General features: G+C 40.9%; 3 protein-coding genes across 9 annotated transcripts in view; 1 reads left to right on the forward strand and 2 right to left on the reverse strand.

Annotated features, from left to right (window-relative positions):
- LOC120958107 (uncharacterized) overlaps window positions 1–23,788 on the reverse strand; it is an 88,212-nt gene that overhangs the window by 21,054 nt on the left and 43,370 nt on the right. The window contains exons 2-3 of one of the 7 annotated variants that reach the window (XM_049609523.1): window positions 374–567; window positions 61–306 (exon numbers count right to left, since the gene is read on the reverse strand). The exons of 3 other annotated variants lie outside the window; for them this stretch is intronic. In XM_049609523.1, coding sequence (XP_049465480.1) covers window positions 301–306; window positions 374–567 — 200 coding nt within the window. In that variant the 3' untranslated portion in view covers window positions 61–300. Of the gene's footprint in view, window positions 1–50; window positions 307–373; window positions 568–23,788 lie in introns of those variants that run through there. 3 more of the 7 variants (XR_007452639.1, XM_049609514.1, XM_049609500.1) reach the window with 3 other exon arrangements.
- LOC125907427 (uncharacterized) lies at window positions 1,023–7,875 on the forward strand. The gene is made up of 2 exons (XM_049609426.1): window positions 1,023–1,610; window positions 1,676–7,875. The coding sequence occupies exon 2, from the start codon at window positions 1,688–1,690 to the stop codon at window positions 2,744–2,746; it is 1,059 nt and encodes a 352-aa protein (XP_049465383.1). The 5' UTR covers window positions 1,023–1,610; window positions 1,676–1,687; the 3' UTR covers window positions 2,747–7,875.
- On the reverse strand, window positions 2,738–9,325 carry LOC120948285 (uncharacterized). Its single transcript, XM_049609386.1, has 4 exons — window positions 8,812–9,325; window positions 8,292–8,742; window positions 7,898–8,202; window positions 2,738–4,045 (listed from the first exon to the last, which is right to left on the reverse strand). Exons 1-4 carry the CDS (start codon window positions 8,945–8,947, stop codon window positions 2,850–2,852), a joined length of 2,088 nt encoding a protein of 695 aa, XP_049465343.1. The 5' UTR covers window positions 8,948–9,325; the 3' UTR covers window positions 2,738–2,849.

Here is a 23,788-nt window from a genome sequence, read left to right on the forward strand (position 1 = left end):
ATATTGTGCAGTCAAAACTTAAAAAAACTAAAATCAAAACAGGCGGAGTATAATATAATTAATAAGCCCAAGGTTTTTTTTTTCTAAATATTTGCTTCAATTTTATTCAATAATTTTGATTTACCAAAAATACAACATTACAACTCTTTATCCATGTATCGAAAATTGCAAGACTACATCCAACATCATTGAAACACACAGGACTTTATCCAGTTCATTCGCTCCCTTCACTCCCTCTGCTGCTGCTGGCAGGTATCGGCATACCAACTCAGCTCATCGCCAGCTCCACTGCTCAACAGCTTAAACCTACGGAGGCAAAATACATAACATTAGCAAACTCATCAACAACCACACTACTTTCTTGTTCACCGACTTCCACACGTGCACAGCGATCAACGCCTTCGGCTGAATCTTTCGAAGCCTCCACGATGACTTTATCGTGAGCTTCATCGTGAGCTTCGTCGTGAGTGGTCTCTTGCTCGACGTGATCCTCGTCCACGATGTTTGCCTCTTGCGGGATTTCCTCCAAAGCTTCTATCAGCTTTCCACTGATGTCTTCACTTTCATCTCGCTCCACAATGTCACTCATTGCATCTTCTAGAGCCTTTTCGATCTTCGTCTGATCTTCAACCAGCTCCTCGTGCTTCTGATTTTGAGCGACCTTATGCTCATCCCGCTCCAGATCACTCCCTGGCTCAGTCGCCAAGGGGGCCAGGTCGACCAATTCCGACGCACTCAGCTTTTTCTCTGGGGTGGTAGCCATGGCTTAAACACTGCTTCGGACTCTGAAACACTTGAAACCGATCACGGACAATGTCACTGGACGACAAACAAGAATTGTAGCGCTCGATAGGGAAAGTTCCACTAGCTTAGACTTGCACTTAGACACTTGCACAACGCTCGCCACGAAGATGTTACTAGCTTCACAATATTTGAACAACGAAAGGGTGCGTGCGCAATGAGCGATCGGCTTTTATAGCCCTCTAATGCACAAAACATGTCAATGTGTTTGTGTAACCCAAATAGCCAAATCATGATAACAGACTCATATCAGAACCGATTTACGACGTCTTATATAGTGACTTAAAGATATACTTATAGCAGTAATAATAAGACTTGGTTTGTGAAAATTATTAAGCCATAATTATAGAAAAAAGTACCATAATATGAAATATTTAATTTATGGTAATGAAACATTTCAGACTCTTTTCATGGTTCATTTTGTTTAAATGAAATAATTCGAAAAAAATTGAAAGTTTGGATGATTCGTTAAAAAAATTTCGTTGTTTATTTTTTTCGTTTAGTTTTGCTTGACAACTCAATGTTTTTTATCTCTTTCCGTACACGCGCCAAAAACATATCCGCCGAATGAAAATACAATACAAATGAGTATTGTGTTGGGTTTGAAAATTCCTCATAAATTCATCAGACTGCAAACTGGAAGGTTCTAGTTTTTTGTTTCAATCGAGTATTGTGTTCCGAATGCTGGCTATTGCATTGGGCTATTGCCACAACTTACTGGCGAAGCACTGTAATTAAAAAGCAGTAAATAATAAAAAATCTTTTAGTTCAAAGAGTTTGTACGTGTTTTCCGTATCCGTGAGAAGAAAGTGAGTAGTACATGAGTACAGTACTGATTTTCTAATGTATTAAAAGCATTTCTATTTGTTTACAGCAATATCTAACTATGCCATTCTCAATAGTGCAAACCCGTGGGCCTAAAGGGTACGCTGAATTAAGCATTGTTCCTGATTCCTGGGTTCAAGGCACTAGCCATAAAAAAACATATCTGTTTTGGCCAAACGTTAAAGGAAACATACAACATCTAATTACGAATGATAATAGTGTTCCGGAAGAAGGATGGACGAAACAGGAGTGTCAGATTAAGCGGCAAGGATTATCATACGAAGCTGCTGATTGCACTATAATGATCATGTCCGGCGAATCATCTACAGATTCCGGAAAGGAACCGATATTAGCTAGTTGCAGAGAAACAACTTCATACGCTGATATGTTTTCAACAAGAATTGTGGAAAACTCTTTAACTCCAATCCGCGTCGAGAATGAAATCGACATCTCCTCACCACCTACGTCGCCTCTTACACCAAGTTTGTCAGAAGTGGATGAATATGTTGGTTCAGTTGAGGTAGTCCCAGAAGAAGTTTCACGTGACAAGACGATAAAAGAAATACTAGAAGCCCAAACTAATATGATGATAGAGCTTCGTAATGAGCAAAAGCAGATTTTAAAAGAACAAAAGAAAATAGTGAGTCGTATCGGCATAATCGAAGTACAATTAAATACTTTACTTAATCATACCGAAGTAAGTACTACTAATCTTACTGGTTTTGACCATCCATTCGTAGACAATGCCGAAGATCTGGAAAAATTTGAAAATGATTTAGATGAGGAAGAATATTATACCCAAGTAGTAAGCTTATTGAAACAAAAAATTATTGATAAAGATATAAACAACAGAATGTTAGCAACCCTTGATGCCCTTTTCGATAGGAGTTTCTTAACAAAGTGCACATGGACAGGTATTTCTAAATCAGGAACTAAAATAGCAATGCATTCATTTAAAAATGTAGTAAATCTTTTTAAATGCGTAGGAAGTACTAACCTTGTGCCAGTCACAGATGAAACGGTGCGAGGTTTCTTCATGAATAGATTAAAACACGCATTAGAACGATCTAAGGCCAAAGGTCTACGCAAATCAACTAGCCGTAAAAGAAAATTAATATAAATTCTTGCCTACATTTAAGAAACATAAAACCTTTCATTTATTTGCCTTACTTACTACATAAATCTAGCTCTAACATTTTCTATTTCAATACGTGAAATTAAACTTAGGTTAACGTGTGCAACAATGGAATAAACAAATATTCAGAACTATTATCTACACTATACGCAACTAATTTGCATTTAATATCGCCAGGATGACAAACTAGTTCGTTAGGATTTAAGCTCTTAAGATCGCCAAGAAAAATGTTTATAATTCTTGATGGAAATGGTGATAAAAAATAATCTGTCTTGTCGGTTATTTCTTGTCCAAATATACTTATCTTTTTGTTGTTTTGTTCTGAAGACTTTGTGTATTTGACAATCTTATTATCTTTTGTCATGTACCATTCGTTTCCGTTATCTTTACAAAGTATAAAATTTTTCATTTGCAAGATGGTATCCCCATTTGGTTTGGTTTTGGTTGATATGCAAAATTCTTTATGATTCATAGAACGTAAATCATGACTAAATGCTTCCAATTCCGATAGTCTATTTACTATTTGTTGAAGATGCTGATCTGCTTTGCGAAGATGTTTTTTTAAACCTCCCAGAGCATTTTCAAAATCATAGGTGGAAATTGAAGGTAAAGGACCGAACTTTTGTACTTCTTTTGAGATGTGAATTAAGTTGTGCACATTACTGGTTAAAAATTTCTCTCCGTACAGTTTACCGAAATCTTCAACATAAACCTTAAGCATTTCACCAGCGATTTTCCAATTAGAACGATAAACTTCAGAAGATAGCAAAACTATGGCACAAAACAAGAGTTTGAAGTGCTCATATTCTTTATCAGGCAAATTATCTTTCAAAATATAAATGCTAAGATAGTTAAAAAAACTATGGAATTGGGTACCTTTCCAAAATTTGAGGTCTTCTAGTGGACCAAGTTTTCGATGGATTTCTTTGGGCAGTTTAACTTTTATAATTTTTTTAGATATTTCTTCAATCTGTTTAGCAAACCATTTAGTTCTAAGACCTAGTTTTCCATCTCTCCAACCTAATAGTAATCTACGCATTATCCCCAAATCGATTAAATGAAGATTGTCACCAACTATGACATCATCAATAATATCGAAATTCTTCAAGCCTAGAAGAGGCGATACTTCCCTGTGATGTTTTCCGTACACCTTACGACGAAAGTTACGATCCGTTCTCAGTGGTGCATTTGTATCCTTAAAAATGGTACATCTGCCTTCGTCATTGAATTCTCCCTCGCAGGTGCACTTTGCACATCCCTCCTTTGCATTGAAATATGCAACACCTGAAAAGAAAAATAGTATGAGTACTATATATTCGCATTTGAATTGATATCTTATAAAGTACATGAACACACATGATTTGCGAGATGTAGCGTAAAGCCACAGCTTTTAATCGTTGTGAAGAATTTTGCCAGGAGGCAGTCTGATTTTTAATTTTGGTAAGAATAATAGTAGGCCTAGAGCCCTTTGATCAAGTTACGCTGAATTAACTTATCTAACTTATCTACCTTACTGTTGTGGATAGACGTGCCGAGCCCTGGATTTGCCGTAGCAGTTGCGCTGCTGCTGGTCGACATCCAGGGATCGACACTGCGCTCACGCACACTACTACGCCACACTTAGCGATGCGCGCTAAGTGTGTGCAGAGCGCATCTAACCCAGAAGAGTGAGTGTGTTACAGGCTACCGGTCGAGCAGGGCTCATGGTGCGGCTCGTGCGCGCGGCCTCATACTTCATTGTATTGTGTTTTGTTATTATTTATTATTGTACAGGCGGTCCCCGAGATACACGGTTAATGGGGACCGAAAACGGCCGCAAAATACCGCGTATCTCGAATTTCCGCGTAAGTCGAATCTCGTGATTTCCAGCTAAAATATCACAATTTTTCGTGTAATTTTGCAAGTAGGGGGCGGTTTTAGTCACTTTATGAATTATTTGATATGATTCTGACTGAATATATCAGTTTTAAACCTTTTGAAATAGTTTTTAACATTCGATCAAAACGGAAATTATTTGGCAATTGGAAATTGATGTGTCAAATCAGTACAATTTGCGCAAAGAATTGTCAAATTTAGAAAACCGCGTATCTCCGAATCTGCGTATAAGAGGTACCGTGTATCTCGGGGACCGCCTGTATTCGTTTTAATAAATGTGTAGAAGTTTCAAAACATAAAACTTACACTACTAGTACAATATAGAATAAAAAAAGAAAAAATAAACACAGGTGGTCCCCGAGATACACGGTTAATGGGAACTGAAAACGTCCGAAAAATACAGCGTATCTCGAATTTCCGCGTAAGTCGAATCCAGTAATTTTCAGCCCAAATTTAACTAATGCTCATGTAATTTTGCAAGCATGGGGTGGTTTTAGCCACTTAGTTAATTATTTGATAAAATTCTGACTAAATTTAACAGTTTTAACTCTTTTGAAATGTTTTGAACATTCGATCAAAAGAGAATTTTTTTGGCCTTTGACAGTAGATGTGTCAAATCAGTAAAATTTGCTCAAAGAATTGTCAAATTCAGAAAACCGCGTATCTCCGAATCCGCGCATAAGAGGTACCGTGTATCTATAATTTTAAACATAAAAAATTAAAAAAGCACCGTTAGAAGGTGAGAACCGACGCTATACTTTTAGCTTTTAGCCGTTCTCTTAGGTAATGGACAGAAAAGCGCTGAATGCGATTTTGTCACATGCGCCAAGAAATTAGTTTTCTCAATTTACTACCTGTTTGAGGTACTAATATGACTCATTATTGTATCTCTATAGGGATAATCATTATATGATGTGATTTAAACCATTTGAAATTTGACAAAATGCATGCGACGAAGCGGCAAAATCGCAGCTGCTGTCATTTATGTCCAATCCCATACTAAAGCTTGCACTACGAGCAACAGCAACGCGCAAAGAAAGGGTGAAGGGTCATGCCGCCCTGGCAGCATCGTGATCGAGAGGGCAAGGGTGCCATACCGCCCTGGATGCAGCATCACTTGCATCAGCATCAGCACCAGCAGCAGCGAGCAGCAGCAACGTGTGAAGTAAGGGCGAGGGTCTATGCCACTAAGCATCAGCAGCAGAGTGCAGCAGCAAAAACAGCAGGAACGTGTGAAGGAAGGGCGAGGGTCCATGTCGCCCAGCATCAACAACAGCAGCAATAGTGTCACAATGTCCAAGGAGGGCGAGGTTGCCCTGCTGCAACACTGTGAGTGGAAAGAGGGGCGAGACCACATGACGTCCCGGTGGCAATCTTGTTCTATAGGGGCAAGGGAGGACATGCCGCCCCGGCTACAGCCCGTTTCATGAACAGGGACAGGGACTTCATAATCACCATCTCATCAGCGAGCTTCAACCCGATGAAGGCACACGCACCATCACCGCCGCCGCAAGTAATCGTCGCCAACACGGATCAAGTGCGATGGCGATGGCGGGGCGGAAAAGGGTGCCGGTAGCCGTAAGCTAAGAAAAGCGCCCACACCACAGCATTCCCAGATTTCATCAGCATCGGCCGGAAGGTGTCACCACACCGGTATTCCCTCAGTGTAATATCCCGTGTCGGTTCGACTCCTCCGGATAAATAAAGGGAGAGATGTTGTGGGCAGCCGTGCGTGCCGACCCTTGGACTTGCCGTGGCAGTTGCGCTGCCACCGGTCAACGTCCACGGGGACGACAGTGTGTACACGCACACTGTCGCACACACTAAGTGTTGTGGGCAGCCGTGCCGACCCCTGGACTTGCCGTGGCAGTTGCGCTGCCACCGGTCAACGTCCAGGGGGACGACAGTGTGTCACGCACACTGTCGCACACACTAAGCAGCGCAAGGCTTAGTGTGTGCCGAGCGCACAGTGAGAGTGTGTTTGCGAGCCGATCGAGCAGGAGCTCTCGGCAGGGGCGCTCGGTGCGGCTGGTGCGCGACCACCGTAATTGTACGTTTTAAAGTGTTGTACGTTTTTATATTATTTATTATGTAAAGTTTTAATATGTGTAAATAAAATAAGAAGTACAAAGAGCAGTTCACAACACTAAGTGTTATGGCCGAACCTGCCTAACGGCTAAGGGCACTCACCGAAGACAGGCAATGGTCTTCGGGTGATGTGTGAGTGTAGCAGGTCGGGCCAGAGAGAGATCCGAGCGGCAAAGTGGATTATTATACTGTAGGCTACCGCATGGGCAACAAGAGGAAATAGAGAAAGGCATATTCCATATATTCAGAAAGACGAAAGTGTACTGTATTCGATAGAAGGGTGGCGATATCACAACACTAAGCGTGCAAGGCTTACACAAATTGCGAAGGAAGTGTGGGGCAAGTTTCTGTATGAATAAAAGTATAAAACACACTGGGAAATCATTTTATAAATTTCCAAATCTAAACAAAACATATGAGAAGACGAAAAAACATAGCGCGTTGGAATTTGAGGAGGAAAACATATAAGACGTCTAGCAGTTTTTCGTCTGCGTCAGAGCGCGCACTAAAGATGCGTTTCCTGTCACAACCATTCAAGTTGCATGAAAAAAGACTTCGACAACCACATTCAGTCATTTCCTAAGTGGTTGCCAACAGAGCAATCCGTATCCATTAGCCGGCAGCTGGAACTGGCTATTGACTCCGACGATTCGTAAAATTCCGGATGTCGACTGGCGGCTCCGGATGGTAAAAGGTTCTAGCCTTGGAATAGTGCACCTTCCTTACGAAGCCGCTTGGCGGATTCATTTAGAAACGATGCCGATTTTTGTCTTTACCCATTACTAGTTTTTTTTACAATAACATGAGATCTTTACATGGTATTACAAGACGCTCGATCCTCCTCTCACTCTTGTTGGCCTGATTGGTTTAATCCGATGATAGTTCTACTACAGATGTACCAATCGGGTAAAGTAAGGTTCACGCCCAGTAATCCGCACTTTTGACAACCAAATTTATGATAAGAAATAGTGTTTGTGTAAAAGCGTTATTTAGGGACCAATTCTAAGTGATAGAATGTAAGAGGAAGTGTTACTTGTTTAGGTAATAAAGATCATTCGAGTCCAGAAAGTCAAAGCGTACGAATGATACAAAAAAAAATCGGTCAAAAGTACATTTGATGAAAAGGATTAGTATCTTTCAATTTTTTTAAATACATGCTTACTTTGTATTTACCTTTTAAAAAAGCTCTGGCAGGAGAATCCGCTATTATTGCCCGTACTTTAATTGTGACTCGACGATTATTCAGCACCATACCAACGTCCATTAACATATTCAGCTCATGTACCAGTGGTTTCATAAACCTTCTCACATCTTTTGGTTTGGTACGCCCACAAAAAATAGCTGCTGTGATTGGGGCAATCTGAGGCATTTCCTTTATGTTGATCATGATCGGCCAAAATTGTATTTTACTGCTTTTGTGCAACGGAAGCCCGTCGATGAAAATGTTTAAAGATAGTGTTTCTGGTACTGTTGCAAATCTAAAAACAAAACAAAAACAAAAAAGCAATTAAATAATGGAAGAAATTAATAAATTAATTAATTCTAAATGTGTTTCAAATAGCCTTACCGTAAACTTTGAATTAGACTTTTCCTAATGCCACGGTTCCAGAATGAACCATTTCCCAGATCTTTTATTTTTGGACGCTTTCTATTGGTGTTTAGAAGCGTTCTGGCATCTTTTGGGAGAGCAAAATTAGTCTTCGTCCTCAAAATCTTAAGCAACATATTTATCGCCGAGTGCTTTTGATTGGTATACAATGCAAAATAATGCAAACAATCAGAGACTGACATTGTATCAAAATCAATAGCTCCTTCGTCTATCTCATCTTCTTCTTCGTCACTCTCAGCTTCTCCTTCGACACTCTCAGCTTCACCTTCACCACACTCGGCTTCTTCTTTACCACTCTCGGCTTCTTCCTCGTTTGGACTAAAGATCAGCGGAAATTGTTCGCCATCCCCTTGAAAAGATGCTTCACCAAGAAGTTTAGCTGTAATGTCACTGTTTGGTTGCACCATACCTGCAACAAAAGAACAATTCGTATATTCATGCAATCTGATATGGTTAATAAAAGGAAAGTAGCACAAACCATCAGTCGTATCGGTATAGTCGAATTCCGCAGCAGCACCACACTCTTCTTCTTTTCTTAAATCTTCCAACTTCCTTTTTCGTCTGTACAACAAACCACTCTTTTTCATATTGCGTGCGTAATTTTCATCAGCCATTTTGGTTAATTAATTTTAGTTTATACTTATTTTTTACTTCACATCAACCACGCACTGTACAACAATCACCCACCGTAGCACGCCAAGATCTGTCAAAGCATACGCCATTACACATGAAGAAATGAACGAAGAAAAAGTCTTTTCTTCGTTTCTTCTTTGATTCTTTCTGTATTTGTCAAAATCTTCGATAAATAACAACGACAATGCAACACAACTTGAAAAGACCGTTAATGAAGATGAAAGTTTCGTGAAACAGTTCAACCGTGAAAAAATTTCGACTTTTTCGGTTGTTGTCTTAGGTTTTCAGCTATCTGCATGATATAAAATAGCAAGTATCAGAACCAATTTCCTTTTAAGACTGTGGAGTCTGATAATAGAAGAAAACAAAATTATAAGACTTTTTTTCGACCTTGTGGTCGTAATGTGGCTATTTGGGAATTGTATTCTTAGTGTAAGTGACCAACCGTGTGCAGTTATTTGCCTGACTCATTCTTGATACTTCCCAGGGTTTCTCAGCATTAGTTTCGTTAAAAGACAGTATAGGTAAAATCGTGTAATAGAATGATAATAATGTTTTAGTTTGTGTATGATCTGCATAGAAAATCTGTGTTTTGATACGTATGTCATCCTTCCGTGGAGTGCTGTCTTGTTTATTAATTGAATTTAATTTTCTCATGCTCGAGATGGGACTGTTTCGGATGATATTCTGCTCGTATTTGATGTACTTTGTATACCTTGCGCTGGAAAGCCCTGCCCAGAGCACAGTTTCGTTCGGTACGTGCCTATATGATCGCAAACATCGTTCACTCATTTTACGCAAGTGTTCGCTTAGGGATGACGATGCGATGAGTAATCCAGGAAAGGATTTGCTATCGCTTCAATAATTTCCGTAACAATAGAAAGAGAGCCTACATATAATTTTGATTTAAATTACAGACAGCTTCAAACTCCTTTCATTCATCAAGTTTTAATTTAATTTCGTTATGTCCAGTCTCTGGCCAAGACGCTTTTAAATTTAACATATGGGCCATGCGCTATTACATTCACTTAAAAATGTGTGTGATCTCCAGTAGGCTCTGATGTCCCGGTACATTAACATTTTCTGTCGGTAAGTTCACAACCGGACGCATTCTAATCAATGCAGCTTCAAACCGACTTCAATTGTACGGAAACGGCCCAAAGAGTGCTTATTTCGAAGCAAAACGGTATTTATTCACCTGAAAGACGCAAAAACCCCCAGACAAGAAAACACTCAAAAGAGCAATCAGCAAAGCAATAAAATGGATTATTACATTTTCTTAATGCTCACCAAAGCAATGATCTACAACCTCAGCAGCAGCTCAGAGGTGGAAGGGAACGGACCTGTTTCTCTTGCGTTGCAAAATAGTATCCGAATATTATAACGATCACTCTCTCACACCACTCTACCCGTCATGGGAAAGAGTAGGTCGCTGTGAGGGACAAAATCCCTAGCGTCATCCACGCTTAGTGTTGACACACTAATACAAAGTCGGAAGAGGCCAAACAATGAGAATAGCTTCGAGTTACTGGGTCAACTCGACAAAAACGAACCTCGTGCTAAACAAGCTGCTATCAATAATCAAAGTGCTCCAAACTCTAAATCGACAAAACCTCCACCAATAACGGTTAACAGTACGTCAGTGGCGTATATACATAAGACCATTGTAAACGTCGGTGTAGTACGGTACACCACAAAACCAACCAGACATGGAACAATAGTGCAAGTCGATGAAATAAAAGATTATAAAAAAGTGATCAACACATTCAAAGAAAGGAATGTAAGCTACCACTCATATCAGCTAGAGGAAGACAAAACAACGAAAGTAGTTTTGCATAGTCTATTTGATCTACCAACCAACGAAGTGACAGAACTTCTTAAAGAAGAAAACATCTTCCCAGTGGAGGTAAAGAAACTCCCAATAAAGAACAAGAAGTACGACGAACACGCCGTATCAATTGCTTCAATTGCTAAAAAATATCAGAGCAGTCAATCATTGCCGAGTAAATTGGGAATACTTCTCAAGCAAACCAGGTCCCATGCAGTGCAAACGCTGTAAACTCTTCGGTCACGGTGCAGCTAACTGTAACCGTGCCAAAAAATGCTATCTATGTGCTGGTGAGCACGATTCGATCATCTGTCCACTAACAGCCGGGTCATCAGCAGGAGACGGACGAGTACCCGCACACAAACTCAAATGCGCAAACTGCGACGGCAATCACACCGCTAGATTCCACGAGTGCTCACAAAGACCGGTTCCCGTAGCCAAAAACACAACACACACAAACCGTAAGTTTGCACCATCACACCACAAAGACTTTCCATCACTACCACAAAAACCTCCTCTTCAAAGATGGACTCAAAGGGTTCAAACTAATACAAACCAGCAACGATACGCTAATACTAACAACGACCTATTCGACAGGACTGAAATCTTACCGATAATAGAAGAAGTTATTTGCAATCTCGCACCATGCAAATCGAAGCAAGAACAGTTGATGACAATTTTTGCCATCGTAACAAAATACTGCATGCCATCTAAATGATCAATGACGCTCTCAAAATATCATACTGAAATGCCAATAGTGTCCAAAACAAGCGTATTGAAATAGTAGATTACATAGAAAAATTTAATATAGACGTATTATTGATTAGTGAAACATACTTAAAGCCGAATAAAAGTTTTTACATTCCTAATTATAAAGTACATAGGTTTGATAGAATTACAGGAGATATATTGATTAAAAATGAAATCAAACATAGGCTAATGAACTCTCTTAACACTTTAAGCGCCGTGTCATATAAATTCGCATGACGGTTTTGCTCACCGTTCAGCTTTGCATCGGACGCTCAGTGATTCTCTTGAGAACGAATGAGGTAGCAAAGAGAGAACGAGAACGACATGTGCTACTCCGCTTATCGCAATGAAACAAAAGAGTGATAACAATCGCACGAGAAACTGTCGCTCTCATCGCTCTCTTGCCATGCGCTACGTGCTCACTCAAAAACTGTGACGTCAGGCTGGCGGTCAAAGTGTTAATCTTAAAGTGTTAGAAGCTATAGCAATCTCAATAGAAACACCAGGTGGAAATTTAACACTCATATCTGTATACAATCCGGGTGCAAACAAAAACTTTATAGCTTTCAAAAATGATGTTGGTAACCTAACTAGACACAATCAAAACTACATTATTTGCGGAGACCTGAATGCAAGACACAAATATTGAAATTGTTTATGTTCTAACTCAGCTAGAAAGGTCCTGTTTGATAAAATGCAAACTGGATTATTTTCGATACACTGGCCGAAATCCCCCACCTTTTATTCATCAGACCCCAAAAAGTCCCCTTCAACCTTGGACATAATACTAACCAATATCTCACACAATATTTCTGACCCAAAAACTGTTACCCAACTATCATCAGATCATCTCCCAGTAGTTTTCAAAATCCTTCGTACTAAACCAATAGTAATACCAAACAAATCAATATTTAATTATAGAGCTGCCAACTGGGAGTCATTTCAGAATCACATAAACAATAACATAGATTTGACCGAACTTAACCTTCAAAGCATAAAACATCCTAAACAACTAGACCATATGATCAAAAATATTAATAACTATATAACTGAAGCTCATAATATTGCAGTACCAAGGATTAAGCCAAGCCTTTACAATATTCAAATCCCAGAGTTTATAAAAGATTTAATTACAAGAAGAAACCTTATACGACGCAAATGGCAAAGACATAGAAAATGTAATAGTCGTTTGTTTTTGACTATTACATTTTCTATGTCTTTGCCACTTGCCTAAATGTAAGAATTTAATATGAACTAGATTTACTTCGTAATGATTCGTGGTCTCAGAATCTCATTAAGATTAACCAAAATACAAATAACAACGACAAAATGTGGAAATTCGTTAAAACAGTTAAAAACAAACAAAATTCTATGCCACCGTTAAAAGTAGATAACAAAATTTACATTTCACCTGAAGAAAAATGTGAATTAATTAAAAAGCAATTTGAATCTGCCCACAAAATTACTAGCGATTTGATCAATCCCATGGAAAATAAAGTAAATTCAACGGTTAGAAGATTCTTAAAAACTAATCGTTCGCTCAGCCTTGACAACACCTTATTGAGTTCTCCAGAAGAGCTAATGAAAATAACAAAAAATCTTCATAACAAGAAAGCCACTGGCACTGATATGATTAATAACAAATGTCTCAAAAAGCTTCCCATAAAGGCAATTATTTATTTGAATTTTATATTTAATGGTTGTTTCAAAATTGGATATTTCCCTACCCACTGGAAACAAGCCAATATAATATCTATCCCTAAAGCTGGTAAAGATAAATCCCTACCAGAAAGTTACCGTCCTATTAGTTTGCTAAGTAGTATAGGTAAAATATTGGAAAAGTTAATCGCGAACAGAATTCGAGTTCACACGGAAGCTCACAACATTATCCCTGCATCTGAATTTGGTTTTCAACCGTCCCTTTCAACAACACATCAGTTAGACAGACTCACCAAATCAATAAAGTACAATAGTACTACAAAAAAATCAACCGGAATGGTTCTTCTGGATAGTGAAAAAGCTTTTGATACCATATGGCATAAAGGTTTATTATTTAAGCTTATTTCCTATGGTTATCCAATTACGCTCATTAAACTTATTGAATCATTCCTATCCAACAGGAAAAACAAGGTTCACATTTCGAATACAACATCAAATAGCTTCACTCCTGTGGCAGGAGTGCCACAAGGTAGTATTCTTTCCCCCTTACTTTTCAACATATTTATTGCAGACATTCCTAAAATGAAAAATTGCACTCAATACTTATACGCAGATGACTTTGCTGTGACGAGTACTGCCAAACATCCAAAAACAATTATAAAATCACTTAACAAATCACTAGCCTTGTATAGCAAGTACTATCTAGATTGGAAGTTAAAAATTAATGGATCTAAAACAGAGGCCATATTCTTCACACGATATGTAAGTCATCGAAAAACTCCAAACAGCAATTTTATGATAGATGGTGTATCAGTGCCTTGGAGTAATAAAGTGAAATATTTAGGGGTACTCCTAGACAAACGTTTAACATTCAAGTATCATATCGAAAATGTAATAACGAAAGCTGAAAAAACAATTAAAATATTATACACATTCTTGCACAGGAAATCCAAGTTAAATCTAAAAAACAAGCAATTCATTTACTATTGTTTTATTAGACCATTGTTAATCTACGCTTGTCCAGTATGGAATAAGATTGCCAAAATACATTTAAAAAGCCTTCAAGTACTCCAAAATAAAGTACTTAAAATGATTGTTAACGTTCCACCTTGGTTTAGAACTTCAACTCTACACTCCTACACAAACACCGAATTACTAACTAGCATTATAGTAAAACATAATTCAAAATATAGAGTTAAATGCAACAACAGCACCTGCCAGGTAATACGTGAATTAAACAGAATCTAGGAAGATTTAAGGTTAGTTATATTTAGTTAGATTGTAAGTTAGGATAGAATTAGATTAAAAACAAATTATTTTTGCAGGGGGTTTTTTATAAATTTTTCCATCTAGAAAATTTAAAGGCATATAATTATCTAAAATACAAATCAGCTAAGCCAATAGAAAATTAGTAATACCAATGAGGAGAGTATGCATACGGACCCATTGTAAAAATGCACAATGAAATTGCATTTTCATGTACAAACCAAACAATAAAGCTACTACTACAACTACTACTACAGGTCTACAACCTTTTTTTAATTGATGCTGAGAAGCATTTCCAGGTGTAGATGACCATTGCCTCTCTCATCTTAAAGCATTATTGTCAGAAATCCAAAAGATCTGCTTTTCTGTTCCTTTTTGTTGGGATTTAATGAGCTAAGCGTGAGCATAGTTTGCCATCCGAGGGGTGTCACGCTGAAGTCATCCACAAATGATGCACAAAAGTATCCACAAATATCAAAAGAAATGTATGTTTCCACCGGAAACTGCTCCCCAGTAGTTTTAATGCTTTCTGCCGACACTCCAAGAGAGCAGGCTTATGGGTTGCTTTATGGCTTTTTGTGAACACTCTCAAACCCTCTACACTCGAGAAATCCTTGGAGAAAAAACGTACGCTATGAATCGGATGTATCGTATGTACAATTTGCGAACAAATTGTTACACAAATAAATATCGGAATTGGTATTCCAGTAACGACAAAAACGTTAATGATAAAAATTGTAAAACAGAATGGATCTACTCTTCCCTTGAAGTTAATGTAATATCAACGCATCGTCATAGCTGCTTCCATCCTCAATAAGACGCAATGGGAAAGTCTTGGTTCACAAGGGTGCGAGAACGTCATCATAAGATTCTGCTTTGTGGTGAATATTGTAAATCTGAAGCAACAGTTTTATTGCAAAAAGAGATGTTCTTGTCCCCACTGTACGCATTGAAGCTGCTCCCAATAAAGCGAACGCATAGAAGCAACGATCGATTTTCGCTGTTTGTCACGGATTGAAGCCTTGCGATCTTCGTCCATCCATAGACCGGGTATCGATCACATCGATACGGCTCCAGACACGGTGAGCTGTACGATACCAGTCATGTCAGACCGAGGGAACGGTGTCCGATGATTTATGGCCCCCGCGCTGGTCTTGCGTTTGCAAGATATTCCAAACGGAGCAAAAATTATATGATCCACCCAAGAGCATGGCCAACAGCTCAATGGAACAATAGCTGACAAAAAATAAAGGAGTGTAGTAGTAGCACCCGGTCTCATAGTACAGTCGTCGACTCGTACGACTTAACAACATGCCCGTCATGGGTTCAATCCCCAAATAGACCGTGCCGCCATACGTAGGACTGACTATCCTGCTATGGGGGGAAATCAATTAGTCACTGAAAGCCAAGCCCATAAGTGGTACAGGCAGGCCTTGACCGACAACGGTTGTTGAGCCAAAAGAAAAAAAAAAAAGTAGTAGCACAGCGAAGTTAGGGTTAAGAAGTCACTCCGGGATGGAGCATTAGACTTTTGAGATTGCAGTGGACGCAAGTGCGTTCGAACATTACCTAGTCATATAAACAAATGCACAACTGGACACTCTAACCGGATGATGTGTGCATGAATGTGCATGTGAGCACTTCAAAACACTTTCGATGCGTACCTTCTTGCGCTAGAGCGTGGCTCGCATTCTCTCTTTGACCGTGCTACTGATCGGTTATGTTTTTGCAGACTCAGCTTTCCATTATTGTGTGAGTATTGGAATATAGTGCCTTTGCGAAGCTGCTCAGTTTGTATGTAGGTATGAGTGTGGGTGTGTGTTTTTTGGTTTTTGTAGTGCTAGTTTTACACTAAACTGCATCTAACTGTATGTTCACGTGTATCCCCTGTACAGCCGTTATTGCAAGCGATGGAGCGAAAAGCTACCCTCACGCACGTGTACGTCGGAAATCTGGCGCCCAACGTAAACGACCAGCTGCTACGCCGCTACCTTTCGAAGGCCGGGACCGTAATCTCAGCGAAGATCGCACGAAATGCAATGACTGGAGAGTCCTTGTTGTACGGCTCGGCCGTGTTCGCGACCACTCGGGACGTCCAAAATGTGATCCGCCGACTGAACGGAAAGGTGTTCCACGACAAGCCGCTGCTGGTGTGCTCGTATGGGGACTATTCGAGCGAGCTGCACCACTACCAGCGCACTGTCGTAATCGGCAACAAGGAGCAGTACCTAACGCATAGCGCCATTTGCAAGCGGTTCGCACCGTACGGCCGAGTTCTGTTGTGCATGCAGCCCAAGATCCAGCACCGTCCGTCCAACGCTGTGGTCGTACTGTTAGAATCAGCGGAGGTAGCTAGTCTTGTTATGAAGACCCGCCACGGCTGCTGGTTTGTCAAAACATACCGGGAGCGAATGAATGAGGTTCGCTGGAGAAAGGAGACATCCGAGCTCGAGCCCAAGCGGAATCCCTCGCATGGTGCTACCAGCAGTGAAAGAAAAGTACGTGGCGCTCGATCGGACGATCCGAGGCCAAGTCAGGCTGTCGTACCCAAACTCAACGTCACTACCAAACAACAGGCCGGCCGTTTTGGACGCAAAGTGTCCAAAGCTCCTTGGAATAAAGATGACGATGCAATGTTTGAAATCTTTGGAAATCTGGTTGTCAACGATGATGTATTCCAATAATAATAACGCTCAATATTCATTGATGTATGTACACATACACTGACTATCTTTGAGCACTACAATTTTATTAATATCCCATTTGATAGAACTATTCAGCTCAATGTTATTTCGTGTACTCTACTTTGATTATAATAACGCAGCATTCTTATTGAACTATTAAACTTTAATATTATTTAATATATTCAACAACAGCTTCAGTTTGTTCAATTGTCACAACGCACCCATTTACTTGAAATAAAGCTTACTCTCCTTAGTACGATGCAGCATTTAATCGTGTCTAGTTGCATTCCAACGATAGCATCCTGAAACGATTTGCTTGATCAGATATCCGAAAACTCATCCATTAGTTGTTTCACGGGGAAAGAAAGGTTGAGTGCGGGTGAAATTACCATGCTATGGTTACTGACATACAGTTTCGCGCAGATCGTCTGAGCGCAATTGTCTGCCCAAGGTTTGCCGGACGAATTATTACATGCTGCTGTGCGTTTTTATTTCACACGATTGCTTTGCCGGGCGAACGTCTCGGCGCAAGCGATGTGATGTGCATCCTATTACAGTTTGAGTCAATGAAGGGGATGGTGAATGGCTATTTCAGTGTCGGTATATCATTTGCATTCCGTTGATCGTCATGTATCGGAACAAGAATACAATTAAAATTCATAAATTTGGCGATCGAATGAAAGCAGATGTAAAAGTTCTGCTTCTGCTATTGCTTTATTTGGTTGTGCACCATGACTTTCGGAGAAAAGATTTTTATAGAGAAGCAACGGGATATCAAACTTTAAAAAGAACATTTTGTTTCTAGTTACACTGACTCAGGCACAATACATCTGATAATGCACGGAAGTTTCCACGTTATCTTGCTAACACAGATCAAAAAGATCGATACAGTCCAATGCACTGGCAGCGCAGTGGATGTTTTCTACGTCTTCTTTTTGTCACCAATCGATCAGTGCCTTGTTAGATTTTCTTTTATTTTCCTGTGAAGTATTTTTCAGTACTAGTATGCGAAAGCAATGGCAGGCAAGTAGCATTAATAGAAAGGCTGACGCGAGAATGGTCGACCGAGCATTGCGGGGATTATGTTTTTGCTTTTCACACACGTGTTATCAGCTCGTTGAGCGGTCGTCTCGTTCACGCGCTTCGAAAGTCGGTACAACGGCCGAACCGGCGCCATAATGACACCACATAGACAAGTTGTCTAGGGCAGACAGGTGGTAAGACGCATCTTGTCACAGGCCACGAGCTTCTTTTGAGACATGTCCGTCCTTAACCGCCAAACGGTATACGGCCTACTTACATGTAAATGACTAACAAGAACAATTTGTTGTATGATAGAGGATTGCTTCATTAATGCATTGCTGAATTCGATTTTAATATTTGAAAAACTAAGCCTCAAATATGCAGACAACTTTTAAAAGCTTATTTGCACGAATTTAGAAGCCTCAATAACCGAGAGCTTCGGGTTATAGTTCCTCTTGTCCACTTTTACCAACGATGAGCAGTATTGTATCAAAATGTACGAATATAGGATACTTTTGAATAGAAATCACTATTTAAATAGGTACATCAAAAGTGAATGTGGGAAATAATACAGCGAACAGGAGCGACTGCGTCAATATGCCGGAAGAAACTCTCCAAAGCATCGGGGTATTGACCGAGCAAAATAGACAAACGTAAATGATAAAACAGCTGAGACTCAATCTCTTTACTGCAAACGAACACGGTGGAAGACGAAAAAGCAAGCGAGAAAGAGAGAGAATGTGGGACTAAACGAGAAAGAGAAAGTGATCGTTTGGAAGACAGCATGTTCTTGGACGCTTGGTTCCATTCTACTGATTCTTCTTCGGCCCACTCCATCACCCTCTTTCATACTTCCTTCGCAGCATCATTCGCCGGGGACTTTCAAAGGTGCTTGCGATGCGACGCAAACCGTATGTTTTCGCATAACCACCCCCGGGGCCATGTCATAAACCGTCCGTCTGCGTCGGACGGCACAAACGGCGGCGACCGCGGTGTCCAATCGATGAATGAAGATCACATATCTTCGTCTGTCGTGTTATTTTACGAGGCTTTATGGCTTTCGTCTCTCGTGCGGCTCGAGATAACTGTGAGCATTATGGCTCGTAAAACGCTGGAAGTTTGGTCAGCAGCTCCAGAGCGCCTCAGTGGCTTATATCCATTACTGCATACAATTATATCCCAAAGATCGTGCCTGTCTGTGGCATTGATAATGCCTTTAAATTAAAACAGTTCCAAAATTGCTTTTTCTTATTTATGATTTATTTCACTAGCGAAACAAGCATTCTTGAACTTCACTCTCATCACCGTAACAAAACCCGTCTTGGTGGAAGAGTTTCCAGTGTTATATTTCTAATATTTCTAATATTTCTAACGAAGCTCGTATAGACTGATAATGGAAATGGTATGCGATTGGCAGTAAGTACAATGGTGAGTTATTCTAAATTCATTCAAATAAGTGTGAAACAACCTTCTTCTAATGCACTGAGCTCCACTCCTTGCTCAAGTAAAAGTAAACGTGAACTTCGAATCGATATACAAAGATTTAAAAAAAAAAAAACAAACTTTAAATTGCACATTTCACTTGCACTCGAACACTATTCTTCAGCGTGGGTATCCTCTTCACTCTGCCAGGATGCATGCTTCGCTGATAAACGAAGTTTTAGAATGAGCGATATGGAATCCAACAGCGACTGGGCGAAAGCACGTGGAAGACATTACACACCCAACCAGGCTCTTGGGAAGAGGGATGTGGCAGCCGATGAGCTAGCCACCGCCGGAATAAATGCTGTGCTCAAGTCGATCGGACTGGGAAATGGTAGGAAAAACACATCACTGAATGAAATTTTCCACTTCCACGCACACAAACACACACTCATACTTACACAGCGTCAGTGAACGGCAATAGTTGGTTGGACAGCTTCACGACCTTGAGACGAGTATCGTCCACCACGGTGTTGTCCATAATGCGGGAGACGAAAAGAGCCTGTTTATCGCTCTGGTAGCGCAATATCGCCCAACCGAGCGGCTCTCGGTCCTGATCCCGCAGCACGGACACATCCCTCAGGAGGCCATACGTCCCAAACAGTTCGCGCAGCCGCACCGCTCCGAACGACTGCCCCAAGCCGGACACGCGCACGTACCCACCGAGGAACCGGTTCGTCTGCAGGCGCTGGAACTCGGCCGGCGAAACTGGTGCTCCACCGTGCACGGTGTAAGAATGTCGCACGCGGAGCGCAAACCCATCGCCCATATCCCATCCGTTGAGCTGCAAGTGTGCCTCCTCCGTGTCCATGGCCGACCTAAACGACACATACGCCTCACGGTACCCGTACACGCACCGGCCCATTACTATTTGCATCACCCGGCCTATCCGACCGAAAAGCTCGTGTAGTACTTCCTCGTCGATCCATTCGCTGAAATTGGTAACGTGCAGCTCGGTGGACGTCAGGATTGGTCGGCTGGTGGTAGTAAAGCTGGCCGCCGCGTACATCCTAATGCCCGCCAGCCAAGCACCGTTTAGGTGACGGGCCGCGTTCTCCAGCGGTTCCTGGCTGGTCGTAAACAACGATTGCGCTTTTTACCGCGACGGAGAATGTGGGGCGCGAGCAGATCATCTCCCGGAAGGGGCCATATAGGTTCAACAACATACCAAGCATTCTATCGTCGTAGAGCGAGCTAATGTTGCCCAAAAACAGACAAAAGCGCTTATTCCGCGCAAATGCTTCTCGAAGTGGCACAACGCTGGCCGACCTGTCACGCACTTGGCCTGAAAAGAGCAGCACAAATATCCACCACACACACGCACAACCACGGTAGCAAATTAGCTCCAACTTTTTGAATATATTTATGATGAAGCTTACCTCCTGTGTAAGCATGCATAATGTTGTTTAGTTTTTGTTTTTCACTCGCACTGCAAAAGAAATCACTTACGAAATATGCATTCATCTTGCATCGAACTTTCCTCACCGAGCTGCCGTATCGAAGTGACGATCCGAAAGGAAGCGACAGCAACATGCTGGTACACTGAAACACTCTCGCTGACCGACGCGTTTGTGGTAGATTGAGAGAGACGTTGTCCCTGATCGCTTTCGTGTGAGCGTTGCGCCCGATGTACAATAATCCACTCGCTCACATCTGTTGAGTGCAGCGCACGTTTGACGTCACTAGGGTGTAGTCAACATGTTTTATCGTTCTACTCAAGAAATCATCAAACCTGACAGAGTGAGACAGCATGTTGGTTGTATTACTAAGGTGATGTTTCATCTCATTTATCAATAATTTTATACAAAAAAGGTGGTAGCTGTTGTACCCGATGTTGCGATAATTATTGACACCAAATTGTTTCATTCGATCTGTTTGATGAATCGAATTACAGATTCAAAATGACATTCGACAGTCATTCTAAAAAATGTCATTTGTCACAATGACACTCCTCCTGTACTCCTGTAATTCTAGATAAATGTTCTAATTGTTCGAGTGTGAGTGGTTGAGTGGTTGAATAGGTAAATATTAGTAAATGCATGGTAAAGAAACGTTTACTCTGCAGGAAAAATGTCAAATGTCCTAGAACCTGTCATGAACCTATATCGTTCTTGGAATCGATCATGAATCCATATTCGTTCTGAAACCGATCATGTACTCCTACCGGTCGTGGAACCTATCATGAACGCATACCGGTCCTGGAACCGATCATGAATCCATACTGGTCATGGAAACAATCATTCAACCTTACCGGTCCTGGAACCGATCTTGAACCCGTACCGGTTCTGGAATCGAACGTAAAACGTCGATCACGAACACATATCGGTTCTGGAATCTATCATGAACCTAAATCGATTCTTGAAACCTATCATGAACCCACACTGTTCCTGGAATCTAGCATGCAGCATACCATGCCATTCCGGTCCTCCCAAGGAACATGTTCAATCTTATCATAGTTTCAACGTTATTGTTACGATTATTTCATCAAGTCTCCCTTTTTCATTTGCATGTCTTGTACGGCCTAATAAGACTATCCAGCATATTCTATTCCTATAACCGAGTCGTCTCGACGTCGCGTTGACGAGTTTTGTGTGTTCATTTGTATGCAAAAGTTAACTTTGGATTTCATTTTCTCGACTCGAATCGAATCGAGTTAAGATTTTTTCAAATGCCCTCAATTTGCACCACAAGCTATGTCAAGGCTGTGCCATAATAAACAAGACATAATAAGTGTTTTGGAAACTTCCAGTCATGTATACTTTTGTATTACAAAATATCATTTTGGCTTTTTGGGGAATTTGTTTGACAAAATATCTTCATGGCTGACACATATTGGACACACAAATGAACTATCATATCAATAAAAATGGATTCCATTGGCTTAATATCAGTATGACTTTCCAGATCACAATTTGCAGTTCTATTGTTGTGGCTAAGATAGTTTTAAACAGCATACAGCTTTAATAAGCACTTGTGCAGACTAACAAGTTTTAAGACTCTCCACGTTAAGGTAGTGTCCGAGATACGCGGAACCTGGTATATAAATATTTACACAATCGTTGTTACGTTCGCAATAATTATTCCGTAACGAATGTCTCAAACTGTAATTTCGCGTGGTGCGCGATCATCTTAATCTAGAAACCGGGAACGCTACGTGTAAAAGCGGAATAAATATGCGTCAAAAACACTAACATGCGGCACTCACGCGTACGTACACTTATGTACTATTTATCCTCGGAAAGGATACACTAACACCCTAAAATGTATGGGCTTCCGGGGGTATAATAGGGACCGAACTTTTAATAAACAAACCATTCGGATTTTGCAACTCTAAGAAACCTCGTCTTTTTTTAATTTTGCATATTCGGATCACGAAAGAAATCTCTCATTCCTCTTCACCCCCTTCTGCGGCATAGGCTCCTCAAATTACTTGAGAGAGCAACTAGCGGGAAGGTTAATCATTGATGTCGAACGGTTGAGAAGATCGCTGTTACCCGAGCGGGTTTGATTTACAACGCCGCATCCTTCGCGTGGCCCACAGATCCGTTCGCCCTAGTAACAATCGTGGTTTTATGATTTGATACAGTATCAGTTAATAGCACCATTTTTATGGTTTGCAACTTATTACTTATTTATTTTACAAATTACATATTACATAAAATAGACGCGTTTACAAGACACGCACTGTACAAGATAAAACGGGACGAGCACGCGCTACGTCCGTCCGGGTCGGCGGATAAAAGATGAAGAGACCGATCCCGAGCCCTTCATTCCCGAACTTAGTCGAGCAGCGCCGAGCTTAGCCGAACGCGTACGTCAAGCCCTTGTCACGTGGCGACAGGGTTGAGTAGCGGTGCTGCGCTCAGTTTTCCCAACACCTTCCCCTTTTAATTCAGCCGGTACGCGCTGAACCTACGAGGCAGTCTTCTACTCCTAGAAGAACGTCGTGGTAGTCGTGCCTGCTGGTGGTTGACGTCCTCGACACCCAAGGATGGATGTGCTGCTTCCCGAAACACAGGGGCTGCCGGAGATGATGCTGAGACATCCGGCTGCGATGTGGGCACAGGCGCTGATGGCTCGGACAAGGGAGTGGAGCTTTGTTCCGTGGGCAAACCCCACTCCTCTAACAG

This window comes from Anopheles coluzzii, chromosome X (genome assembly GCF_943734685.1).
Source record: "Anopheles coluzzii chromosome X, AcolN3, whole genome shotgun sequence".
Taxonomy (NCBI): domain Eukaryota; kingdom Metazoa; phylum Arthropoda; class Insecta; order Diptera; family Culicidae; genus Anopheles; species Anopheles coluzzii.